Source organism: Chlorocebus sabaeus, chromosome 10, assembly GCF_047675955.1.
Source record: "Chlorocebus sabaeus isolate Y175 chromosome 10, mChlSab1.0.hap1, whole genome shotgun sequence".
NCBI lineage: Eukaryota > Metazoa > Chordata > Mammalia > Primates > Cercopithecidae > Chlorocebus > Chlorocebus sabaeus.
Window position 1 is genome coordinate 47,121,093 of NC_132913.1, and position 26,829 is coordinate 47,147,921.

General features: G+C 37.4%; 1 protein-coding gene across 5 annotated transcripts in view; it reads right to left on the reverse strand.

Annotated features, from left to right (window-relative positions):
* PLA2R1 (phospholipase A2 receptor 1) overlaps nucleotides 1-26,829 on the reverse strand; it is a 125,724-nt gene that overhangs the window by 3,870 nt on the left and 95,025 nt on the right. For 2 of the 5 annotated variants that reach the window (XM_007965114.3, XM_038002032.2), the window contains exons 21-30: nucleotides 18,897-19,014; nucleotides 18,078-18,208; nucleotides 17,576-17,723; nucleotides 13,791-14,029; nucleotides 12,060-12,228; nucleotides 9,870-10,010; nucleotides 9,258-9,374; nucleotides 7,928-8,104; nucleotides 5,088-5,120; nucleotides 4,701-4,947 (exon numbers count right to left, since the gene is read on the reverse strand). In XM_007965114.3, coding sequence (XP_007963305.3) covers nucleotides 4,733-4,947; nucleotides 5,088-5,120; nucleotides 7,928-8,104; nucleotides 9,258-9,374; nucleotides 9,870-10,010; nucleotides 12,060-12,228; nucleotides 13,791-14,029; nucleotides 17,576-17,723; nucleotides 18,078-18,208; nucleotides 18,897-19,014 — 1,488 coding nt within the window. In that variant the 3' untranslated portion in view covers nucleotides 4,701-4,732. Of the gene's footprint in view, nucleotides 1-4,439; nucleotides 4,948-5,087; nucleotides 5,121-6,110; nucleotides 6,259-7,927; nucleotides 8,105-9,257; nucleotides 9,375-9,869; nucleotides 10,011-12,059; nucleotides 12,229-13,790; nucleotides 14,030-17,575; nucleotides 17,724-18,077; nucleotides 18,209-18,896; nucleotides 19,015-26,829 lie in introns of those variants that run through there. The other 3 variants (XM_007965115.3, XM_007965113.3, XM_073019754.1) reach the window with 3 other exon arrangements.

Consider the following 26,829-nt stretch of genomic DNA (forward strand, 5'->3'; position numbering starts at 1 on the left):
CTATTATTTGAATTCCTTTCTCATAGGTGCCAAAAAAAATCAGTGATTCTACATTAAAAAATTTTTCTATCATCTATCAACTAACTGTTTGATTATGTCCTCCTTCAGTTTTTTGTAACACAAAGAACTGGAAGCACCCTACTTGCAAAATGATTTGTTACCCAGTCATTAGAATGATTCATGTCAATTTCCTACAAGTAAAATTAAAAGGCCTAAGACCCTTCAAGTAACTGTTCATTATGCCTGTTACTCTTTCACTTACAGGCACCTTGCTTTACCTGATATACAAATGAAGGCTGGGAAAAGTAAAATATCAATTCATTATAGTTCGGTCAATACTATTTTCTATTAAAATGCCTTTATCATATTACAAGCTTTAATCAGAACACAAGAGCAGCAGATTTAGTTCATTCAATTAACACAAAATGTTCATCATGAAACTTAATGGGTAAAGTCAATCCTTGTTGTCAAACCAATGAGCCAAATAAAAAAAAAGTTCAGAAAAGGTCTGAATTCATTTTTCAGTTCAAAGAAGCTTGTTAATACTGATCCTCACAACTCACATAGAAATCTAAGATAAATCAAGCCTTGGGACTTTCTTCTGGATAACATAATATGTTAGGTTCTTGGCAACACACACTTCACTTTGCTTTCACCAGACTTTTTCTATAGCCTGTTCTCTGACAATAGTCAGGTAATAGATGAGATAAATTTTCAAATGAAGGTGGTTAGCACTCCAGCTGTTACTGTATAATACATATTAATTCAGAATATGAACATGGGGCAAAATAACTCATTTCTAAGTCATTGCTTCAACTTTAACAGAAAAATGTTCTAACACAGAAAAAGAGGATCTACAGAATGAGTTTATGATTTCTTTATTAAAAGAAGCTTCACTGACATCAATACTTTGAATATTTTTCTTTGGAGCCATGGAGGATTTTCCCATAGTAAGATCTGAAATGAAAGTCATTTCTTTTTCTTTTTAAAGGTAGAGAAAGGCATTTGTGTAAAGAGAGGTGGGAAAGAAGAACCAGGGGTGCTCTCAGGCAAATCAGTTATAAGAAAAAATATACATGAAGATTCTGGAAATTAAGTTTCTTAAAATACCCATGCTCCTGTATTCCTAAGGCATGTGTCCCCAGTTCGAAGACTGTTGACTTAGAGGATGTATTTCAACAGCCTGTGGAAGCTCCATAATGAATCAAAGATGGGTCTCAAGTTAACATCCTCTGTCAGCCACAGATTGGAGGCCCATGGAGGACTCCAGGCCTTAGGAGACAGAGGGCTGGCTATATAGGAGGAGCATGGACCCATGAATGACTGAATAGAGCAAAGTCCTCTTGCCAGCCCATGCAGGTGTGGGTGAGAAATAAACCTTTGCTGTGTTAATCCACCAAGACTGTGGGATTGTTTGCTAGGGCATTTTGCCTTTCTGTACTAAAAGAGTAGCTAATGGTAGCTAATAGGATCTCACCACTGCAGGGGTGAAGTGACTGCCTTGTAGCCAAGAACTGCAATGTCCAGATAGGGAATTCAACAGGAGACACAGTCACTTCTCAAGAGATAAGACAGCACCAGGGACAGCCAGAACAAGGCCAAATCAAAGAGAACAGACTACAGATTACAGCAACTGCAGACTTAACAGCAGGTGCCAGCAGAATTCCCAAGAGTGAGGCCAGACAGCTATTCTCAGTGGACATCAGCTAACATACATCCACCGTAAGTTATCACCTTCTCCCCTCAACACTATCAGGACACAGCAAGTTCTCATATATCCAACCACCATTTTGAAAAGAGTAAAGAAACTCCAAAAGACAATGTTTAAGTGAACATTCAGTAAACATTTAAACCTGAAAGAAGACTGTTGTAATTGTAAGAGCCCAAGATACTGTTAAATGGAAAAACTCAAGAATTTCCATTACTCAGAGTCTATAAAGATGCTCAAATTAGTTATAGAAAATAATTGACTTTTGAAAGGGCGCATTAACTATGTGTGAATTTGTGATCCTGCTGTTTTTTTTTGGCATAAATGTAAGGAGTACAAGTGTAATTTTGTTACATAAATACAGTATGTAGTGGTAAAGTCTGGTGTAACCATCACCAAAATAGTGTATAATATACCCATTACCTGCTACTTTTTTTCTCTTTTCGTCTTATAGTTACAAAATCTAGTTCAGATTAAAAATACACATGAGGCTGGGTGCGGCGGCTCATGCCTGTAATCCCAGCACTTCGGGAGACTGGGGTGGGTGGATCACGAGGTCAGGAGATTGAGACCATCCTGGCCAACATGGTGAAACCCTGTCTCTACTAAAAATACAAAAATTAGCTAGGCATGGTGGTGCGCGCCTGTAATCCCAGCTACTCGGGAGGCTGAGGCAGGAAACTCGCTTGAACCAGGCAGTCGAAGGTTGCAGTGAGCCAAGATCACGCCACTGTACTCCTGCGTGGCAACAGAGCAAGACTCCATTAAAAAAAAAAAAAAAAATTCAAAAAAATTGCATATATATAAGTGTAGCAGAACACTTCAGTGCTATTTCTGCAAATTCAGTAATGGCAAGAAGTGTGTGATCTGTCCACAGGTCCAGATTCTCCGGAGATGTTGTTCAATACTAAACACCAAAGCATGGATCATTGACAAGCAATACTGCTTATTTCTGCAAAGTCACTTTCCGAATGGTGTGTTTTGTCAAATTACTATGTGTGACTATATACCCTGACAGGAAGGCTGGTTGATTAGCAGTTTTTACAAGTCCATTGAAAAGAACAGAACTTTAATTCCACTCAAAAGATTGTTAAATTGGGCTTTTATACCATCTGGTGAGTTCAAGCCAATTATTCTTTTGAGTCATAAATACGCAACTGCCACATCATATAATATCTTTTAAAAAATGAAGTCCCAATACTTAAAAAATTATGGAAGTAGCCTGTCTCAGTGTGTAAATTATTATAACAGTAGCGAAGAGCTGCTTTTGGAAGCTGGGTTAACTGTTGCAGGCCACAAGGATTCCATTCTTAGTGGTACGCTCTTCAAATTGTATTTCTAATGATGATGGTTTGCCTCCCAGAAATTCATTCATACTTTCTCTCAGAGCTCCCCCTTGTGACTAGTGGCCACTGGTTTTGAGGCAGTTGGTTGTAATAATTAAAATGCACACTCTCAGGGAGGCCCTGAGAGCCCGCAGTTTCTCTCTATCATGGAACTTTACTTCATTTTCATAACCACTTGCTATTTTCTGCATATGCATTTCTTTACTGAGTTACTGTCAGTTTTCCCTCATTAGAAAATAAGTGCCATGAAAAGATAGCCTTTACCCCAAGTTGCTCACCTTAGCATCTCTGTTTCTAGAACAGCACTTTTTTTGAGTTGGGGTCTCATTCAGTTGCCCAGGCTGGAGTGCAGTGGAGCAACCATAACTCACTGCAGCCTCCAACTTCTGGGCTCAGTTTATCCTCTTCCCTTAGCCTCCCAAGTAGCTGGGACTACAGGTGCATGCCACCATGCCCATTACACTTTTTTCTTCATAAAATCCAATAAACAGTTATGTAATGAGTACATTTTTAGATATTGATTATGAAGCTGTTTTCTTTATAAGGAACTAAAAAAGGAAAATAAAATCTGTAATTTTTTATTTACAGACAGTATCATAATCATTATTTACCATCTACACTAAGTAGACTCATATAAAAGGAGATGGTTCCCAGAAAATAGCTTATTAAATAGAACACCTAAACTCATTTACATAATAAAGATATCTAGATTACTAATTTATTTAGTACTTCTCAACAATCGTCTGTCTGGTTCTAATGAAACTATAATTCAGATCTTTAGCTCTTCCCCTTTAAATCCAAGTTACATTTTATATCTTCCAGTTGTTAAGAGTGTTAGATATTATTCTACATCTTTAGTTTTTCAGAAAGTCCATGAGTTTTAACAGTACAACTGTTAAAGTTTCAATATATTACTTTAAGCTTATCTATAAGACATTTTAAAATATCCAACTTAATAATCATTTAGTAATTGAAGGTTTAAGGCCACATTTTAACTACATGGTTGTTTATAAAAGTGTGCTGCTAACGAAAGTCTTTACCATTTAAAAGAAGGTATTTTTTTTCTCCTTTAGCTTGAGATGTTAGACCTAATAAAAATGAATGTCACCTTACATATTAGTTGAGAGCCCAGAACCTGTGATCCTTAAGCATAGAAATTAGTATTTTCCAAATCCTGCTATTAAAAGTGAATTCAAAAGAAACAACTAAGAATCCCTTCTCAGAAGCCCTTTCCTCTTCCTCTCATATACAGGATTAATTGTTTTTTGCTTCTTTCTGTCTTTCTTAATAGTATGAGTGTGGGTAAATGTCTGAATAGATACCAGATTAGTTTTAATCCCCCAAATTTTAGTAGAGACATATTAATGCAAAAACTATTACTCATATTGATTTGAGAATTTTCAATAGGGAGTTTCTTTTAATAGTTCTTGTCTTTCCGAAAAATAACCAATGCATAATTTCCCCTTTTTAAGAATGGATCACAGTTTAGGGAAATGAATAAATCAGAACCCATCTGATTTGGTTAAAATTCAAAACCAGTAATCACTTCAAGAATAATTAAAATAGTGACCCAATTCACATTCTAATAGCATGTGGGCTGTAAAGGGAAAGGCAGATGAGACTCCTGTTTAGTCTTCTTTACTCACCCTGGTGGCTGGGGCATTCTCTGACCTCATTATTATTGGTCACTCTTCCCAAGATCAGAAATGAGAATATGTTCTTCTAAATGTACCGTACTAAAGTTGGTTGCAGGATAGTAAGGATTCCGAAACCCTGCAAGTCTCCCGAAGAAACCACCGTTATGCTTGTAGATGCAGAAGGAAAGTGTGCAAATGGCCACAGTGACTATGAGTGTCAGGACTACCACAAGAGGAATGATGCTGTGACTTGGTCCTGAAAGAATATATATATATATATATTTTTTAAAGAAAAATGTCAATGGCGATGAAGTAATGTAGATACTGTCATACAGTTGCTTTCTATCTTATTATTTCTAAGAAAAATCAAACTGTTCTGTATGGTTTCAAACGTACCTTTTTCTGGCAGCTCCTCTGCAGTGCGAATATCTAAGATCAAATACAAAAATTAAAATGAGGTTTTTCTTTTAATTCAGCAAAAATATGTCATTACTTACACAGGGATCAGCAAACTATGGCCCATGGAACAAACTGGGTCACCTGTTTTTATAAAAAATATTTTACTGGAACTTAGCCACACTCATTCATTGATGTATCGTTACACCTGCTTTCATGCTACAATGGCATGTGACAGAGACCATATGGCTCCCAAAGTCTAAAATGTTTGCTAGCTAGCCCTTTACAAAAAAATTTGCTGACCTTTGATTTACTGTAATCACTGTTATTAGTGCTCACAAACACATACCCTGCTTTTTTTTTTAAAAAAGCCAAAAAGTTTTCATTCAGTCCCAGCACTGTGCTGCAATAAATATAGAGTAAAATATAAACCCTGCATACAAGGAACTCACAGTTTTGTTGGGATCTTACATGGAGTTTGTCCAGCAATGATAATCTGCCTGCCTCTTTACAAGGATTTTTAAATCAGCATCTTCTCACCTTTGTGATCTCATGGGTCTTGGGAATGAGCAACAGCTTCTCCATCCAAAAAGTTAGAGAGTTCCTGTTTTAAAACTTTCTACTGTAAAAACACATCTTTTAAGTAGATGTTACATCAAAATGTGAACTCTTCTATTTTTGATCTAGGTAAAGATCCAGAATAAGATATAGAGAATGAACCAGAGGAAGAAGAAGAAATAGATTTGTGAGTAAAAAAAGTGCCTTGATGTCCTACTGATGCGCATTCACTCTGATAGACATGAAAAAAATAAACACTGTTACCAATAGCAAAACCGTACTTTTAAAAAACAGACTTTTTTTTTTTTGTTTTTTTTGAGATGAAGTCTCACTCTGTTGCCTGGGCCAGAGTGCAATGGTGTGATCTTGGCTCACTGCAACCTCTGCCCTGGGTTCAAGCAATTCTCTTGCCTTGGCTTCCTTAGTATCTGGGATTACGGATGTGCGCCCCTACACCTAGCTAACTTTTGTATTTTTAGTAGAGATGGGGTTTTGCCATGTTGGCCAGGCTGGTCTTGAACTCCTGACTTCAAGTGATCCACCTGCCTCTGCCTCCCAAAGTGCTGGGATTACAGGTGTGAGCCACTGCACCCGGCCCAGACTTGTTCTTTTACTATAAAAACAATGCAATTTAACGTTGCATTAAACTGTTGAAAACATGTATTATTGTGTTTTTGTGAAGACACTTCTTTTAAATTGATGCATATCAGATGCACAAATTTTCAGAATACAAGTGATAATTGAATATAGTCATATACTTTATACAGTGTACTTGGGATAACCATCACTTTAAATACAAAGATACATCTTTAAGAAAGACTGTTAAGAGTGTTTGTTCTCAGAATAGACGCAGTGGGCAGCATGGAAGGAGCACTTAGAAAACTTAGAGTTTTCTCTGTAGTCCTTGATGTAGCCTCAGTTTGGACAGGCACTTTTCCCATCTGTAAAATGGGGATATTTAAATTGCTCCACTACCTTGGAAAGCTGCTACAAAGGATGAAAGAGGTGTCATCTGCATAATAGGAAGCTTTAAAGTCCTGTAAGACATGAAGTGTTTCTGATTTGTTCTTGATATTTAAATGCTAGTGATAACTTGGTCACATTATTTATCAGGCTTAGCCATGTTTTTCACACAGAGCTGAGACTCACACTGTGGGGGTTTCAGACATTGGTGCCCACACCTGCAGTGTTTTCTCCTTCATTCCCAGCATCAGATCAGTCACCAAGGCCGGTGATTCTCTCTTCCTATTTCTCCCCTCCTCTTTCATTCCTAGTTCAATTACTCAAGTTACAAATGTTTCTCTTCATAGCCTCATGAGTTCTACTTCATCACAGGTGTCTACAGAGCACATAGGGGTTTGTCTCTTCCACCACAAAGTTTAGCTCTTTAGCCTGGCACTCTCTGTGAAAGGATCCTACATTACTGTCCAATTTTATTCCCATCACCCCCTAACGTGAGCCCTTTGCTCTAATTGAAATACATTCTTAGTTGCTGCCTTTAATCAGGCTGGGCCTTTTCCTCTTCTGGTCCAGCTTCTATAATTCTCTTCATCCTTTGGGATCCTAAAACCTCATGTCTGCAGCCTTCTCTAGTAGTCCAGGCCACAGCGATCCCTACTTTATAATACTGACATCTAGAAATTGCTGTAATTATTATAGACTTTTTCCCACCATCAGTGATCCTCCTTAACACCCTATCTTAAAAATCTCTTTGGTTGTTTGCAACTGGCTAGAAGTTTCTAGCTTAGATTTCTAAAATTATTGTTTTTTTAAAAATTACTAAACACTAAGTATGTTGCTCATGATTAAGTTAGAATGTGACTTTTAGGACACATTATACTTGCAACAGAGAATAACATCTCCTTGTCCACAACAAATGTACATAAGCCTAGATTATATTGCCTGAGACCAAACATAAACCTTAAGAATTTTGAATAGCAGTCACCAGAATGAAGGTTGCTGGTTTACATTCCTAGTTGTATTACATTCCTAGTTGTTTGCTTGAGGGAAAATGCTTTTTTGCCCATTAGGTGATCAACCAGGGTAACACAAGAAAAATCATAGTCTTTTAGCTGATTTATAATGATTTTTTTTTTCCTCCTATCAGAGAAAGAAGGAGCTGAACTATTCTCTGACTTGTTTGGTGCAGAACATGACAATAATGTCAGAATCTATCTGAATACTCTCTAAACTTGGATTTTAAAACCTTTAAATGCTGAAGAAATCAGTCACATTAGTTAAGGTAGAATCAAAATGAGGAATTACTCTCTGATTTTACCTACCTGCCTTCATTTTACATATAAAGCCCTTTTTTTCTTGACACGGGGATAGCTGCCATGATCCTTCCGGGATCCTCAGGGCAACACAATGATGGGGCTTGAAGTAGTCTGTGTCTGGCTTCCGAATGCCCCAGTTTGACTGGTCTGTGGGAGTTCCATCAAACCACTTTATGGTTTCATCTGTGAGAAAATTGCTGACTCATTATGAATTATGTGCATGGTTACCAAACATACTAAGACTGGAATTAACCATAAAAAGCATCCCCTGAATTTAATGAGACTCTTGAACTAATACATTCAACTCAGTAAATATAGTCATGTACTCAGCATCAAAAGGTAGGCGTTAATAAAGTTGCCTCTTTATTTTAGGTACAGTGTTCTAATTTAGGTCATTTAGGTTATCATGTTTCTTAATGTGACAGTTTGAATTTTGAAATATTCCATATATATACGATCAATTTAAAGAAATCATTTGATAAACAAAACTAATTGAGTCAAGAAAAATCCTTTGAAGTCCTAACGTCTTCATCATTACAAAATGGCTCGCTTTCTAAAAAGATTTTACAGCGAATGTCTTTAATAGCAAGCCAGCCATGTACCAAAGGGGTAGGGGTGGTAGGACAGTCCATCCCATGTGTGGGCAATAGTGTATTGTCTGAAAATAATTTAAAACTAACAATACAGCTAACTAAAAGTTGGTCTGCTTTTTATTATCACCATCTGCTTGAAATTCTGAACAATGTTGGTGATTAAAATACTCCTCGAAAGGGTAGGCTCACCCCCCACCTTGGTACACCACTATAACAAGCTCTCCATACCAATTAAAATAATTTTCTTCACAAGTACCTTTCAATAACCATCAATTACATAAAGAAAAGAATACCATGATTCCATTTTATTACAAACTCTGGTTTTTATGAGTAACAAATCAGAATCCTAACAGCACAGTTTATCATGGAAACATTTCCATAACTCTATTGTGCTTTTATAAGATGTAGAAACCTGGGATATTTTCAAGTAAATATGGTTTTGGTATGCGGTGACTAAGCCTGTGAACACAAAGTTGCAGTCAAGCATCCTCCTGCTAAGCATAAAGATAAACATGTTATTGTTTGTTTGTTTTTATTTTTGGTGTTCTGGGATTATTTTAAAAGACAAAAGCGTAAAGAAAAGGGTTGCAGTGTTGTTTTTGGAAGAAATGGCTTTAGGCTTCATGCTATTTTTTTTCACAGAAAATGTATCCAAGGAGAGTTTTTGGCTCACAGATGCCATTATCATCAGCTTTAACAACCATGTATTTATTTATGTCCTCTCCTCTACCCAAATCACTTACTGTTACCATCAAATTGAGCATTCAACCAAACCATCTGGACAGAAGAACCAAAAGCAAACAGCTCTTCTAGGAGAAATGCATTTTCAGCCTCATCCTTGATTGTTAAAAGATTAGAACCTATAAGAGAGACAAGCAGCAAAGGAATATTTGTGTTTACACATAAATATACTTAAAAAAATGTTTCCTATACCATTATTTGTAAAGCTCAGGTTTTGAAAATTGAAAATTTCCATTGTAAATAAGATACTTTAAATTTAAAAAGTAAAACCACAGTTTTAAAAAGATATAAGCTTGCACTTCAGAAGTTAAGGCATAGAATATTAATTTTAGGGAACATTCAAAATTCATAATGCAAATGCATGCAAAAGGAACGTTTTCTTCAGAAAGTGCAGTATGCTGAGACATCATCTTAGGTTTCCAAATTTACACTGGACACTGTTTCATATAGTAGCTGTCCTCCAAACAAGAAATTTTAATAGTATTTATTTTTTCAATAGTTTTTGTTGCTTCTAAAGTCACTAAATAATGGGGTGAATAAAGAAATCCACATTGTTTACTGAAATGGCAAGAAGGAGCACATGAAAGCATTTTTACCATCACAAAAACAATTACCTTCCTTTTTGCAAAATTCATGAGCAGCCTCAAAACTCATACTGTCTAGGACTGTAGAAAAACTGTAGCAATTACTTTTAAATTTTATCCAGGGAATAGATGTTTCGGAGCACAACTCTGGGTGTTCAGATGGTCTTGTTTCTGTGAAGAAAAACCAGTTATGATTTCAGGGTGGTGACTGGGTTTATTTATTGAGATAAATATTATACTACATTCTATAAAAGACCAAGATAAATATATGTAACAAGATTTTCATGGTAATACTCCAAAAGATTGGGTTTCATATAAATGATTATAAAACTACGACCAGTTTATAGCATTTCTGACAGAAAGAATCTTTACCTAAACATAACAAAATATGCTAATGCATAGCTTTGTAGGCTTAGTTTGGGTGCTGCCTGGGTGAGGGTGGCTCTTTCATGTTTACAGTTAGCATCCTAAAGTTTGGAACAAGCAGGGGCTATGACTCCCAGAGAGAGTGGCAGCTGACTGATGCTGGCAAAAGAGATTTCCAAATGTATGCATTTCATGCAGTGCTGTGTATCACAGATTTGAAAAGTCCTTACCCACTAATAAACCTATGAAAGAAAATAATGCATTCAATAAAGTATCATAAGGCAGCATAACATAAAATAAATAAGGGAACTCCAGGGAGACTTTATTTCAGAGAGCAAGCATGAGAGTTAGACACATCCATGCTGAGATCCCGGCTCCACCACTTACTAGTTGCGTGGCCGTCGGCATGTTACCTTGCACTTGGTTTCTTTATCTATAAAAGAGAGCTAACAACAAAACCTTTAAAATTTTTTTTCTTAAATTACAAAAAACTTTTTAAGAGACAAAGTCTCACTCTGTCACCTAGGCTGAAGTGCAGTGGCACAATCATAGCTCACTGCAGCCTCAAACTCCTGGATTCAAGTGATCCTCCAGCCTCAGCCTCCCAAGTAGCAGACTACAGGCACGCACCACCAAGCTCAGATAATTGATTTTTTTTTTTTTTTTTTTGTAGAGAAAGAGTCTCACTGTGTTAATCAAGCTGGTCTCAAGCTCCTGGTCTGAAGAGGTCCTCCTGCTCTTGCCTCCCAAAGTGCTGGGATTACTGGTGTATGCCACACAGCCACCTTCCTTACAAGTTGAGAAGTTTCAATGAGTTAGAGCCTGACACTTCTTAAGCATTCAATAAATGCATTGTTATTGAAAGGACAAGATTCCAAGAAAAGGCAAGAGCTAATAAAAAAAAAAAGGGGGGGGGGGGTAAGGACAGCTTTTATGGTGTTTTAGAAGCACAATTAGCTTTTCCAAGATATATGTGGCTATCATTTATATTTAATCTGGATTGTTTTGATCTAAAGATATATAATTTGTATGTTATCTGATACAGTACCCGGAATGCAAGTAAATACATGCACTTTTACTAAATGAGAGATTTAAAAGGAGGCCAGCTTGTGTTAGCGAATTCTGTGCAGGAAACCTGATTTCTACTCTTGGTACTGGTGATGGACAGCTGTGAGACACTTAGGAAGCTATTTAATGCTCTGAACTTACATTTCATTTTTAATAAAGGGGTTAGGACAGGTGAACTTTAAGTGTAAATGAGATATTATGTAAAGTGCAGAACCGGATATCTACTAAATATCCAAACAATATCACCATCATCTTATTGTAGCTCTGGAATCCTATCAATCTTTGATTTAAACATGAATCTTCAAAGTCCTCCACACATGCTTGAAGCCCATGTTTCTCATCTAATTTCCCACCCCTCCCTTACGCCTAACCTGCATTCAGGCAAATTCCAACATCGGCTTTGCCTTACACAATCCTAGTCCTGCCTTCCTTCCCCATTTTCATCCAGCTTTTCTGCTCAGAATGCCTTTCCATGTCCCATTATTAGCCATCTACACCCACTCATTTATCAAGGCCCATCTGCACTGCCGTGTCCTTCAAGAAGCCTTTCTACCTTTCTCCAAATGGATACAATGCGTTCTTTTTCTTGATAACCCCCATAACATTTGCTACCTCTCTTGTATCATTTTGTAGTTCTGTTTTTCTTTACATCACCCACGAGACCAGCGGCTTCTTGAAGACAGAGACTTCTTACTACACTCATCCTCATATCCTTTGCTTAGCACAGTGCCTTGCACACAGTAGTTACATAGGGTATATTTTTGAGTTGAATAGAATCGTACCTACCAGGGGGCACATGACAAATGGCACCTTGCAGAAATGACTCACAGGCTGTGCTATGCCAGCGTCCGTTGGTGTCGGCAAAAACGCAGTCACCATGGAGGGAGGACTCCTCGTCTTTCCAAAAAGTGAAAGAGGATTTGGTGCCATCAGACCAGTCAAAATTAAGACCATTCTGTGGAGGAAAACTGAGCCATCATTTCCTTGCCATGACTGCTGGCAGCATCACCCAATGTTATCTGAGCATACTACAATTCCCACATCGACTGCTATTTTCACACACCTGTTTAAAGAGGGGCTAGGACATCTGTGATACAGCTTGACAAACAGGAATATCTGCCACAAATGAGATCTTTTTTGATTTTTAGGAATTCTTGGCTCCCTGCCACTATGATTTTCTAGTAAGCAATCAGCGTGAAATTGGACTAGTACCTTGTCTTTTACAGTGAAATACATTTCAGATTGATCAAAGATTCAAACATAAAATTAAAAATGTAAACATGTTAAAGAAAACTTGGTTAAATTTTTTTGTACTGTTGGTGTGGGGAAAACCTTTCCAAGTCATAGAAAATCCAGAGGCCATAAAGCAAAATTGACTACATAAAGTTACAACATTCTGTACTACATGATGCAATAAATCATCATGAAATATCATTCATTTATCTCTCCCACTGGCAAGGATTAAAATTTTGAGAATACCTGGTGTTGGCAAGGATGTGAAAAAATTAGACGTTATCACATGCTGTTGTTGGCAGGTAAATTGGTGCAAACTCTTGGAGGGCAATTTGGTAGTACTTGTCAAAATTTAAAGTGTATGCAGCAATTTTACTTCTAAAAAATTATCCTACTGCAACAAGGATATTTCATGTGCATTGTTTATAACTGTGAAAAACAGAGAAGAACCCAAATGCCTATTCACAGGAGAATGGTTTAATAAGTTGTGGTACATCCTTATATGCCGTGTTCTAAAGAATTCACAAGATTTTTATGTGCTGAATGTGAAATTGTAAAAGATATATCAAATTAAAAAGCAAGTTCAAAGACAGCATGTAGAATAGGATCTCATTTGTGTTTGAAAAATAATATACATATTCTTCCATTACATGAATATATATGTGTATACATGGAAAATTTCTAGATGGCATGCAAGACAGTGCTCACAATTACTGACATTAGGGAGTAGAACTAGGGGTCAGGATAGACTAGGGTACTTTTCGCTACTTTGAGTGAACAATATTTTTATTTAAAAAATGAAAATAACGTATTCTCTAAACCACATCCCTAGAGGAAAATAAAACCTCAAGTGCTTAATTATAAGGGGTACTGAACTAATTAATAATCACATTTCTAGACAAGAAGAATGATTCATTTTTTTCTTGGGGATTCATTAAATGCCACCAATTCCCAAATGCAGTGCTTGAGTTTCAGATGTGTTCCAGTGCACATGCAAGGCAGTATCGGGGTACTTGGAAATTTTCAGAGAACCTTTGAAGGGTATTGATTTCCAGACATTAGGCAAGTGGATGTTTACCCTAAAGAGGTGTGCACTCTTATTTTGTAGTCATAGGCTGCTCATAAGGTTGGTCAAATAATTGCATAAACCAATTATTTAAGTATTATATTTATTATTATTTTTGAGATTTTTTTTTCAGTGCTAATTTCAGTGGCCAGATCACGAAGGAGGTAGATGCTAAACTTAATTATTCAAGGATGTCTCAAGGGAGTTAGGATACGTACATCTGTGGTGAACAGTCCAATCCAGTGGGCATATCCTAGCCGGTTGAGGACAACAGTGAGGAAGGATTGGTGATACTGGTCTGTGATGCTGACCAGCTGTGCTCCGTGCATCAGGCAGGTTTTTATTGCTGCATACCAAGTCATATTTGCATTAATTATTTTGTAAGTTCTGTTGCCATATTCTAAGGTATTGGGCATTGGATACATATCGGATGTATTTACACCACGTCCAGAAGTATCTAGAACAAGAACAGCAACAAAAGTCATTTGTAGCATGTGGATGACAAAGGAGAAGGCAAAGCTTAGCATAGATCCTTGTCACTATGATCCATGTTGATCACAGAGCTTTCTTCTGGAATTGACTGTTTCAAAACGAGGACACTATCTGAAAGTGTAGGTGATGCTAAAAAATGAGAACACTTAGGAAATTTAATGAATCGTTTTTCAAAAACATAAACATTGATTGAACCATTTCTAGAAGATTTCCGTTTTTGACCATCCTTTATCAAATTGACTGCTTTTTGGTGGAACTGATGGTGATCTTCTTAGGTGGGTTTCACTCCACTAACTACACTTGACCTAATCCACACTGCTCTGGTAGAACTTAGTGCTTATTAATAGCAGAGAGGCACATGTTATATAGTCACATACTGCATTGCAAACCTAATATTACAGGTGCATATTATCAGATAAAATACTTGATAACACTTTTGACACTGATAGTCACTATTGTGCTTAATGTTTGCATGTATAAATTCTAAAAGGAACTTTAAAAAATAAAGTTAATAAATTCTTAGAAATACACATTGTTCTTATAACAGTTACTATTAATATGTCACCTGTCAGAGTCAAGGTTTATAAATTAAAAGGCAAGGTTTTCCCACACGTTGTCAAGCATTGGTGCTTGAGTGTTCGTGAGTGCCTCTGATCACGTGAAAACCAAGCCTGTGTTTATGAACAGGTGTTTCCTCTCTAATATGTGCGTTTGCCTTTCTGCTCTGTATTATGTTATATACTAGGATAGATTAAAGGTTTAGAAAATCTAAAGGACAAAAACAAGGTAAGAGTTTTTGTACCTTCTGATCCAAAGTGACTTGAATTTCTGTGTACTGGTTTAACAACATTTGGTGTTGGAAAGAAGCATGTGAGGTGTGGATAGGTCATGAGACTGGGACTTAATCCTATTCCTGGCCCTAACTGGCTAAGAGCTCTTGGGCAAATAAACCTTTCTAAACCTCAAATTTATGGTCTCCAAGAGATGATGATGGTCTCCCTTGGAGAGGTGTGGATGGAATTGAACGAGATATCCACACAGCGCACACACTATTGTATGGAGACACAGAAAGCATCCTATGATTGTTGCTTCTTCCTCCACTCTCCGCCTCTGGCCATACTCCCTCCAATAAAAATGGCAAAGTGGGAAACTGACCTTTATCTGAAACCGTTACCTCAATATAGCAGCCGTACATATGGAAAAACCAAAGTAAAATGAATCTATTTAATTTCTATAAATTGTGATGGATCACACTTTTATCATATTTTTAATCTTTGCTAGAAGTCTGTGCCCAGCCTATGTGCCCAGTGTAATGGTTATTCATACAAAATAAAAATAATATCAAAGTAGCCATTTTAAAATGCTAACAATTCGTAAAATTAAATGAAATTCTTTGTATCTGTTACCCAAATGCCAATTTGACTGTTTTTTTTCCCCACTGAGTTATATGTCTGCATTTTTACATATATAAATTTCTCCATGCAAAATTGATTCCACTAAGTTTCAAAACAAGTGATTTTTGAGCAGCAGGGTTTTTCCACCCATTGCCCTGAAAAAGAAAGATCTATTGGAAACCAAGTTCTAAACTGGGGAGTCTTGCTTTGCCATTGTGTCTCTTCTTATTTGGTTTCTTAATTTTTTTGGTAGATGAAAGACTTTGGGTTCAAGCCCAATGTGAGCACATATGTATCTGGCAAATGGAGAAGGAGTAGAACTTGAATAGTCATTGTTGGCTACAATAATTAGTGTAGTTGAACAATACTTTTTGGAAATAATAAAAAACTCTATTATTTGTTAAATACATGCTAGAAGTATGCTAAGTGTTATATATACATAGAGTGTGTGAGATGGTTATTACCACATTTTGCAGATGCAGAAATCATGATCACAGAAGGTCATGACTTGACTGAAGCTTATCTACAAAGGAGGGTGGGAACCCATGTGTGGTGGGCACTCCAGTGCCTATGCTCTCAATCACCACTATTTTATACTATCTCTAAAGGAAAATCTACACTGTTAGTCCTAAAAAATACCAAAGAGAGAAAGTGATCAGAGGGCAAATTCCAAGAATAAATCAACATTAAGGTAGTGGAATAAAATCATTGTGTTTCACTGAGATTCTCTTGAGTGTGTTATTTTTGTTTTGTTTTGTTTTGTTTTGTGTTGTGTTGTGCTGTTTTCCCAGAGAGAGTGTCTTGCTCTGTAGCCCAGGCTGGAGTGCAGTGGTGCCATCTCGGCTCACTGCAACCTCCGCCTCCCGGGTTCAAGTGATTCTTGTGCCTTAACCTCCCTAGTAGCTAGGAATACAGGTGCCCACCACCACGCTAGGTTAATTTTTTGTATTTTAGTAGAGACGGGGTTACACCATGTTGCCCAGGCTGGTCTTGAACTCCTGAGTTCAGTCAATCCACCCGCCTTGGCCCCCCAAAGTGCTAGGATTACTGGTGTGAGCCACTGTGCCCAGCAAGGATTACTTATGTTTTTAAGCCTCAAGTTCCTCATCTGTAAAATGGGAAACTTTTACTTAATTCATAGAACTGTCTTGAGGATTTTATGGCAAACTGAGCATACACTCAAGGTACAGTGTCAGGCACATCATAGATGTGTAAGTACCTGGCATGCTCATATTATTTCTTTCCCTACAAGGCTCTGCTGTTCCCATATTACTCTTGCTATTACAGATCTAGTATCTTTTTTTCAGTTCCTGACCACTATAATGTTTAAGTGGTAAATGAGAACCAGAAATGGAGCTTCCCTGGCACTGCTTTTTCGAGGATGGGTTGATAGTAACATTAGAGACTTCACACGTATGCCACATTCAGAAGTAAAATTCCTATTCCAAATAAGCATATATATATATGCTAGACTACCCAGAGTTCCACACAGCTCTAGACACCAACTATGGGTTTCTTGGGTGGTGTGGGCAGGGGTATATACCCAGCATTCAATAAAAGCATGAGCTGTTGTTGTTTGTATTTATACTACTCAAGGTCAGTTATAGTGCATTCACACTGCTCATTGACCCTGCTGGCTATTTGTAATAGTGTGGCTTTGGCATTTCACACAGAAACCATTTGGGGGTTCTGCCCATCAGATCTAGAAGCTTGCTGCATACCACATTTAGCCACAGAGACCATTTTCAGGGTTCCAAAAATGGAGCCAGTATGAGTTGGTTTATTTCCCTGATTCTTTCCCAACATTTTCTCAGTGACCTTAAAAAATTACCTGAACAGATACGTAATCCCAGAACGAAGCAGTAAAGCCATTTAATATGACTAAGATAGATACATAAATCTGGTCATCCCTCAAGTGGCCTCAGCAGTCCTTAGAATCCCACTAAAGGGCATAAGCCTAGGGTAGAAGAGATTAAATAACTAAACTTACGTAAAGCCAGAGAAGTACCTGACACTGTTAGCCATGAAGCTGTTAGCTACACAGCTGTGTAAAACCAACATGAAAGAGAAGGATGGACTTTGGAAACGAAAGGAATAAAAATCCAAATATTTCTCACCTTGCATTTTTTCACATACAAACCCATAGTCTTCCTTTCCACAGTCTTCAAAATACCATTTTCCAGTGAAATGAAAATTGGGATTACTTGAGAGCAAGGCACAGAGAGGAATGTGTTTCTGAACTTCAGTGGTATTGTGATTTGGAATCTTTAAAATAATACATATTATGAAAAGTATGATAACATTTAGCATTATTATAACATTAAAATTTGTATTAAGAACATTATTTTTAAAATTAAGACACCATTATTCCTTTATTTGCATTTAATAAACTTATTCACGAGTCATTTCATAACCTACAAAATAAACAATTATTGTGATAAGTAATTATATTTATGGAACACATAAAATTATATCAAATTACATTAAAAATTAATGTTAATGACAATCTAATATAAAGTTATACCTACAAAATACAGGAAATAAAAAAGCTTTAATAAACAAGTCTTGAATAAAATATCTTGCCAAAGTGATCTCTAAAAAATAAATCTTAAAACTTACATTTATTGTATCAAATGGAGACCAGTTAGAATATACCACAGGCTTTCCATTTAGCCATGTTTCATAATCATCATTTTGTAAACCTATCCACACATTAGTGGTCTGGCCAAAAAGATTCATAGTAATGAAAGCTGAAAAGCAGGAATACATTATCTAATTTAATACTGCAGAAAGCATTTGGGTAATCACTGAATCCTATTTATAGCTATGATTATATTTAAATGCCAGCAAAACATAATTATGAATCATTTGTAGGAATTTGTTACTTTATCCTTGTTAAGGTAATGCAGTTTCTTTCACTTTTGTTTTAGCTTAAATTGACAGAAATTAGCTGGATAACCTGAGATGTCATCATATCATTAACAAAACAATTTCCAGTGTTCATTAATTACCTTTCTAAACAAAAGAGGATTTACCTACTATATTTAAACTAAAGTATATAATTGTTTAAATATCAAACAAAAGCATGTAGGTAAATCTAAAGGGATCTAAAAATCATACCATGCAATTACATGTAGATTATACCTGAGACTCTTTTAGCCATTTTGAAATATAGGCCATAAATATGTCCTTATTCTTTCCACTGCTACTGGTAAGAGAAAAGGCTCCCAAACCCAGCAGTCTATAAGCAATGCAGCACACTAACTTTTACAGATATCATGAAATAAAACCTATGGGTCAAACTGAAAATTCATGTATCATCAGCAATACAGTATTTTATATGTTGATTTGGGAATGTTAGTATTGGTGGGGAGATATTTTAATAAATACTTGAATAAAAATGGTTATCTTGGCCTGGTTGGATCTTGAGTACTCTACCTTGCTCCACCTCACTTTCAATGGCGACCAGGGTCCCCGCTTCTTCAGCACAGAAATGTTGAGCATGCGTCCAGTTCTTCCAACTGCTTGGGTCTTTGGGGATATTCAGCAAAAGGCACTATCAAAAAATGTCAAAAACAAAACATTCATTTCTGTATTTTTCTAAGTGAATTAAAAATTTCCCAAAGACACTGAATATCAGTTTTGAAAATTCTTTATAATTTTCTTGGGCAGAAAGAACTCATTTTTCTTTCAACTCCTCCAAAGGTGTTACAGTAAAACAAAGAGGAGCAGCTTTCAGGGTGAGTTAATGACTTGCCTGCATTTGCAGCAGGCAGGAACAGAAGCAGGGATGCATTTTGTCATGTGAAATGTCAGTACAATGCCTTCAGCACAATGAAACAGTATTCTTCCTAAAAAGGAGCCACCCTGATTGCAAAGTTTACACTGGCACATTTAATCTGGGAAAAAAAAAAAAAAACAAAACCATTCTGGGGGTGGCAATGAACAGCTTAGTTCAATTTTATTTACAAACACACTTCCTTAATTTAAGTGAGAGAGAAATAATGGGGAGTCAAAGCACATCAGGTGTTTAAATTCACTAAATACTTGAGTCAGCCATTTGGTCACTAAGTCTACTGGCAAGAGCCAGAGAAGAAAAATAAATGATTCCAGTGGGACAGAAAGCAAGGGTATGACCAAAGAAACTTGGAAGAAGTAGAAATGAAGGGGAAGGTTGGCCATCAATGTTAAAGGGAACACAAAAAAGGTTGTGGAATTTGGTAATAAAAGTTGAGTGTTACGCAGGAGAGAATCACGTCTGTATCATGGCAGAGGTTTCCTTTCTTTTCTTTTCTTTTCTTTTTTTTTTGAGATGGAGTCTCACTCTGTCGCCCAGACTGGAGTGCAGTGGTGAGATCTTGGCTCACTGCAACCTCCACCTCCTGGGTTCAAGTGATTCTCCTGCCTCAGCCTCCTGAGAGGCTGGGACTACTGGTGCGTGCCACCACGCCTGACTAGTTTTTGTATTTTTAGTAGAGAGGGAGTTTCACCATGTTGGCCAGGATGGTCTTGATCTCTTGAGCCTGTGATCCACCTGCCTTGACCTCCCAAAGAGCTGGGATTACAGGTGTGAGCCACTGTGCCCAGCTGCAGAGGTTTCTTTCTTATGGGATGGGATGAGAAATAGAATGATACATACTTGACAGGACAGGCAGGGTTAAAGATGAGTTTGTTTGTTTTTCTCCGAAAGTTCAATGAAATTTAAGAATGTTGGTAGGACCAGATGGATTTAGGTGAGAAGAAAAGATAGAAGAGAAAGGTTATAATGGGTCAGGCAAAATTCCAGAGAGGTCAGGAGAAACTTTATGCAAAGGATATTTCATCTGGAATTGCTGGGGATTCTTCTTTCATATTCAATTCTCTCATCAGTGAACACAGACAACCAGAGTGATCGATAGGTCAGATCCTAAGATGTTGCCACTGAGAAAAACCCAGCTAAAGGACAATTCTAGGTTAGCATGGAAGCCTACACTTGAACAAGCATCCTTTCCTACCTTATTTTGGAATGGTATCTGATATAGTTTGGATGTCTGTCCCCTCCAAATCTCATGTTGAAATGTAATTCCCAGTGTTGAAGGTGAGGCCTGGTGGGAGGTGATTGGATCATGGGGCAGATCCCTCATGAAGGCTTAGGACCATCCCCTAGGTTATGAATGAGTTCTCAGTTCACGTGAGATCTGATTGTTTAAAAGTCTGGAACCTCCTCCCACCTCACCTTCTTGCTCATGCTCTTGCCATGTGACATGCTGGTTCCCTGTTACCTTCTGCTATGATTGTAAGCTCCCTGAGGCCCTCACCAGGAGCAGGTGCCGGCATCATGCTTTTTGTACAGTCGGTGGAACTTTAAGTCAAAATAAAACTATTTTCTTTATCAGTTACCCAGTCTCAGATATTCCTTTACAGAAATGCAAGACTGGTCTAACAGTATCTTTCCCCATCATTCTTTAATTTCCAAATTTGTCGGTTCTCCACCCCTTCCCTAAAATCATACACCCCTTAAAAGCAGAAAGACTCTTACTCCTCTTTGAACATCACACCAGAGAAGGTCCCTAGTAAACATTTATTAAGCAAAATAAAAGCCAACAAATCTTAAAATGGTTGTCAAACGACATTGTCAGGCATTCTAAATTTAGCTCAGTGGTTCTCCAACAGGACAATTTTGCCCCTCATGGTATATTTTGATAATGCCTGCAGAATTTTTTCATTTTTACAATTGGGGAGGGGATTGCTATTGGCAACTAGTGGATAGAGACCAAGGACGCTGCTAACCATTTGCAAAGCACAGGTCAAGTCAGTCTTCCAAAAGAAAGAATTATCCAGCCCCAAATGTCAATAGTGCAAGGTAATTCTTTTAAAAACTCAGTCCTGATCATGTCACCCTTTAGTTTAAACCCTTTAGGAATTTTCCACTGCTCTTAGGATAAAAACCAGAAACTCTGAACTAGCTTGAAGTTGAGTTGCCAACTAAGAGAGAAAATACATTTTCAATTCTTCTGGTCCTTTTTGTCTTGTTTGCTTCACAAAGAAACTGAATTGGCTTTCAAGGAGTTTAATTTTATAACAATTATCCTTTTATCTATTTCCTTTCACTTTGCCTCTTTCCTCTAATTACAAATTCTAAAGAGTGGCACATATTAATTATTGGGAAGTCTTATCATTTAATGTGAATTCACCTTGTGTTCAGATAGTTACACTAACGAACCATTCATAAATACCAATGAACCTCATTGGTTCAGTTAGCTCAATAAATCTCTCCAGAAAAAACACCCCCCTCTGCTTCCTCTATGTTTGCCTCAGCCAGGATTTACTAGCTTGACTACGGAAGTGTGGCCTCCCATTACCACGACTTCATTGTTTCTAAAAATATAACATATTTACTAACACACTCCGAAATTGTGTCATTAATAATTAAGGCAAAGCAGCAAGATGAAGTACAGCATCCTTAATTAAAAATTGTTTACTTACTAATTTGTAAAATGTGATCAAGTTTAATGCATCTCTGATTATTACTGTGAATTAAGGGGGTCCTACTCTATTCTAAATGGGTTTTCAATATAAAATTCTTTTTTGTCTCAAAATCATTTCTAGCTCAATATTTGAAAATGAAATTCAGTGTCCTCCAAACTTGGTCCTTTCCCAGTGTTCCTACTCACAATGAATGGCATGGTCAGCACGCACTTATACACATATAAGAAGCCTGAAGCCTCAGAGGCATCCTCACCCTCCCACTCCATCTCCCCAACAGCCATACCATTTGGACATCTCATTTCCCAAAAAGTCCCCTCACCCATCCCCCATTCCCACTGCCTCATGGTCTCTGCCACCACCATCTTAGCCCAAGCTACTAATTCTTGCCTGCACTACAGCAATAGCTTCCTAACTGCCCTTACCTTTCTCACACTTGCTCTTCTCCCATATATCCTTGGCACTGTACCTAGAGTAACTTTTAAAAATTTGGTCCTGGTCACGTCCTTCTTCAGTTTTTAACCCATCAAGAGTTTCCTATTGCTCTTAGGATAGAGGACAGTAGTCCAATATGGTATCACCCTTTCCACTTCTTTTGTCTCACCTTCCGCCACTCTAGCTCTTTATGCTTCCTTTAGTACTTAAATGTCATACTCCTCCCTTGCTACAGGACCTTAGCACATGCGGCTCCCCCTATTTTTAATGTTCCTTGCCTTTCTGGCCACTTCAGTCACGTCCTCTGGCTATACACTTTTCTAGAACCACAAAACTTTCCTTCATCACAGACACCACAATTTAAAATTAAACAGCCATTTTCCTGATCGATTTACTAATGTTTGTTCTCCCTCTAATGTGTAAGGTCCAAAAGAGAAGGAGCTGTTTCTGTTTTTCCTTACCACCGAATTCCCGACATCCAGCATAGTCAAATGAATGAATGAATAAAGTGCTCCAATTTGAGTAAATTCCAAAAAGAAGTGAGACTATTTTTAAGGAAAAACTATGTTATGCACAAAATCAAATAATGACTAATCCCAAACTAGATGGTGCAAAGCAGCCATTACCACTCAATCCAGGTCTTGAATAAAAATATGTAAGTAGAAGCACAAGAGTTAATCACACACACACACTTAGAAGTTCTTCCTCCCACAGATCTGCTGGGACAAGTATCTTAGATGACTCATTCTTCCTGGGTTAACCCCTGGTCAAACCTCTTCTACATTGTCAAACACAGAGAAAACTATTTATGAGACACCAGAAAAGATGCTTAATTTCTGTGTATCTCCATTTTAAAAACTCTAAAAGGTGGCTAATTTGTCAACAAAGTGGGATTTTTTTTTTCCTTAGAAATAACCAATAAAAATTAGTCCTAGGAAATTCACAAACAAGAAGCAAAGTTTAATGGGACATAATATATTGGAACTCATTTCAGAATTGTGAAGTAAAGAAGGTCCATCATTGTTATCTCCCAGTTTTCCTTCCATAGCTTTATTTGTTAATAGGGAAAAACCATCCCACTCCTCTCAGCTATCAACTCTCCTATTAGCAGTTTTTCTAATAATCTGATAAACCCACCTATTTCAAGGTGTAGATGACAGATGAGGCAGTCTCAAAAATATTTCCCTTTTAAAAATAAAGGAAAGTGTTGACAAAGGAGTGAAACTCCAGTGGTGGAATTTTAGGCATTAGTGTGCAGGGGAAGGCACTGTGGGTGGGGAGACATGCATGGTGACTCTGATATTGTGCCAGGTGAATTGTCACCTACTGATGAAGCCTGCTGTGATGATATCCTTTGTAATCAAATTCTCCTAATGCCTTGAAGAAAGAGTTGTGGAACTATGACTGTTGAATTGCCTGGCAAATGTTGGCTACACATTAGAATAACTGAGGGAGCTTTTAAAAAATACGGATGCCTGGATCCCATGCAGATCAGCTAAATCAGAATCTTCAGGATGTCTCCTGCACCTTGATGTTTTTAAAAAGCTCGCCTGCTGATTCTAAATATTTGACCAGGGCTGAAAACTACTGATCTAGCTGTTAGTTATCAATAAATTTTTTTTATAGAACTCTGAGCTACATGAGGGTGTTTTAATCATGCCCCAGAGCTAGCTTCAGAAAGCGCCTCCTCTCCCCGCCATTCTCGTGCATGTATTTATGCCCCTCTCTATTCCTTTCCTGGGAAGCATTCGCTTGCTCTTTTGCCCTGGGTCTGCTCCACCATCACTGCCACCATTGCCATAGACACACACTCTACGTATGCACAGGAGGACACATGGGATAGAGCTGAACTGTGTGGGTATAAATCAAGTTTGGGGGAAGGACAATAGCAAAAGGCTGAACCAGAAACAACTATTCCATGTTTCTAAGAATTATTTATCAAATGCTAAGGATTTGACTTGTCATTAATTTCCTTAATATATCCTCTTTTAATCTTAGAAGAAAACCTGGGCAATACCATTCAGGGCATAGGCATGGGCAAAGACTTCATGTCTAAAACACCAAAAGCAATGGCAATGAAAGCCAAAATAGACAAATGGGATCTAATTAAACTAAAGAGCTTCTGCACTGCAAAAGAAACTACCATCAGAGTAAACAGGCAACCTACAGAATGGGAGAAAATTTTTGCAATCTATCCATCTGACAAAGGGCTAATATCCAGAATCTACAAAAAACTTAAACAAATTTACAAGAAAAAAACAAACAACCCCATCAAAAAGTGGGTAAAGGAGATGAACAGACACTTCTCAAAAGAAGACATTACACAGTCAACAGACATATGAAAAAATGCTCATTATCACTGCTCATTAGAGAAATGCAAATCAAAACCACAATGAGATACCATGTCACGCCAGTTAGAATGGTGATCATTAAAAGGTCAGGAAACAACAGATGCTGGAGAGGATGTGGAGAAATAAGAACACTTTTACACTGTTGGTGGGAGTGTAAATTAGTTCAACCTTTGTGGAAGACAGTGTGGTGATTCCTCAAGGATCTAGAACTAGAAATACCATTTGACCCAGCAATCCCATTACTGGGTATATACCCAAGAGATTATAAATAATTCTACTATAAAGACACATGCACACGTATGTTTATTGCAACACTATTCACAATAGCAAAGACTTGGAACCAACCCAAATGTCCATCAATGATAGACTGGATAAAGAAAATGTGGCACATAAGCACCATGGAATACTATGCAGCCACAAAAAAGGATGAGCTCATGTCCTTTGCAGGGACATGGATGAAGCTGGAAACCATCATTCTCAGCAAACTATCACAAGAACAGAAAACCAAACACTGCATGTTCTCACTCATAACTGGGAGTTGAACAATGAGAACACATGGACATAGGGAAGGGAACAGCACACACTGGGGACTGTCGGGGGGTGGGGGGCTAGGGGAGGGATAACATTAGGAGAAATACCTAATGTAGATGATGGATTGATGGGTGCAGCAAACCACTGTGGCATGTGTATACCTATGTAACAAAATTGCACGTTCTACACATGTACCCCAGAACTTAAAGTATAGTAAAAAAATCCTATTTTACACATGAGAGGAGGCATGAGTTAGTAACTAGAACAGTGTGTTCATGCTTTGGGGTTGTTCACTATCTGTACCAGAAATGTGATTTGGAGATTAGCTAGGCATTCCTTTATGCCTGTTCCCTAGAGACCATGCCAGGATACACTTGTTCTAACAGTTGTGAAAAACTAATTGTCACATACTGGAGTGAATTCAAAATGGATCAACAACCTAAATATAAATGCTAAAACCATAAAGCTCTTAGACAAACACACAGGCGCAAATTTTCATGACCTTGGATTTGGCAGTGATTTCTTAAGTATGATACCAAAAGTACAAGTGACAAAACAAAAAGTAGATAATTGGAATCTTTTGTGCATCAAAGGACATTATCAAGAAGGTTAAAAGACAAGCTACAGAATGAAGGGAAATATTTATAAACATATATTGGATAGGGGTTTAATATTTAGAATATATAAGGCATTCCTCTAACTCAACAATAAAAAGGCAAATGATCCAATTTAAAAATGGACAAAGGACTTTAATAGACATTTTTCCAAAGAAGATAAACAAATGGCTAAGAAGCACATGAAAAGATGCTCAACTTCATCAGATAATAGAGAAATGCAAATAAAAATCACAATGAAATAACACTTAACATGCTCTAGGATGGACATATAATAGCCAGTGTTGGCAAGGATGTGGAGAAATTGAAACCCTCACACACGGCTAGCAGGATTGTAAAATGGTTTGGTCGCTGTGGAAGAACATTTGTTAGTTCCTCAAACAGCTTACTACTGAGTTACCATATGACCCAACAATTCTATTCATAGGTATACACTCAAAAGAACTGAAAATAGGGACTCAAACAGAGACTTAGATACCAATGTTCATTGAAGCATTGTTCACAATAGTCAAAAGGTGAAAACAACCCAAGTGTCCATCAACAGATGAATGAATAAACAAAATGTGCAATATTCACACACACACACACACACACACACACACACACGCCTGTGCCACACAGGAATATTATTCAGCCACAAGAAGGAATGAAATTTTGATATATGCTAAAACACAAATGAACCTTGAAAACATCATGCGAATAGGCCAGACACAAGGACAAATATTGTATGAGTTCGCTAATATGAGATATCTAGAATAAGCACATTCATAGAGATAGAGAATAGATTAGAGGTTACCAGGGGATGGGGAACAGGAAGTTAGTGCTTAATGGTTACAGGGTTTCTGTTTGGGATAGTGAGAATGTTTTGGAAATAGAGATGATGGTTGTACAACATTGTGCATGTAATTAATGCCATTGAATTGTACACTTGACAATGGTTAAAATGGCAAATTTTATGTCACATTATTTATGACC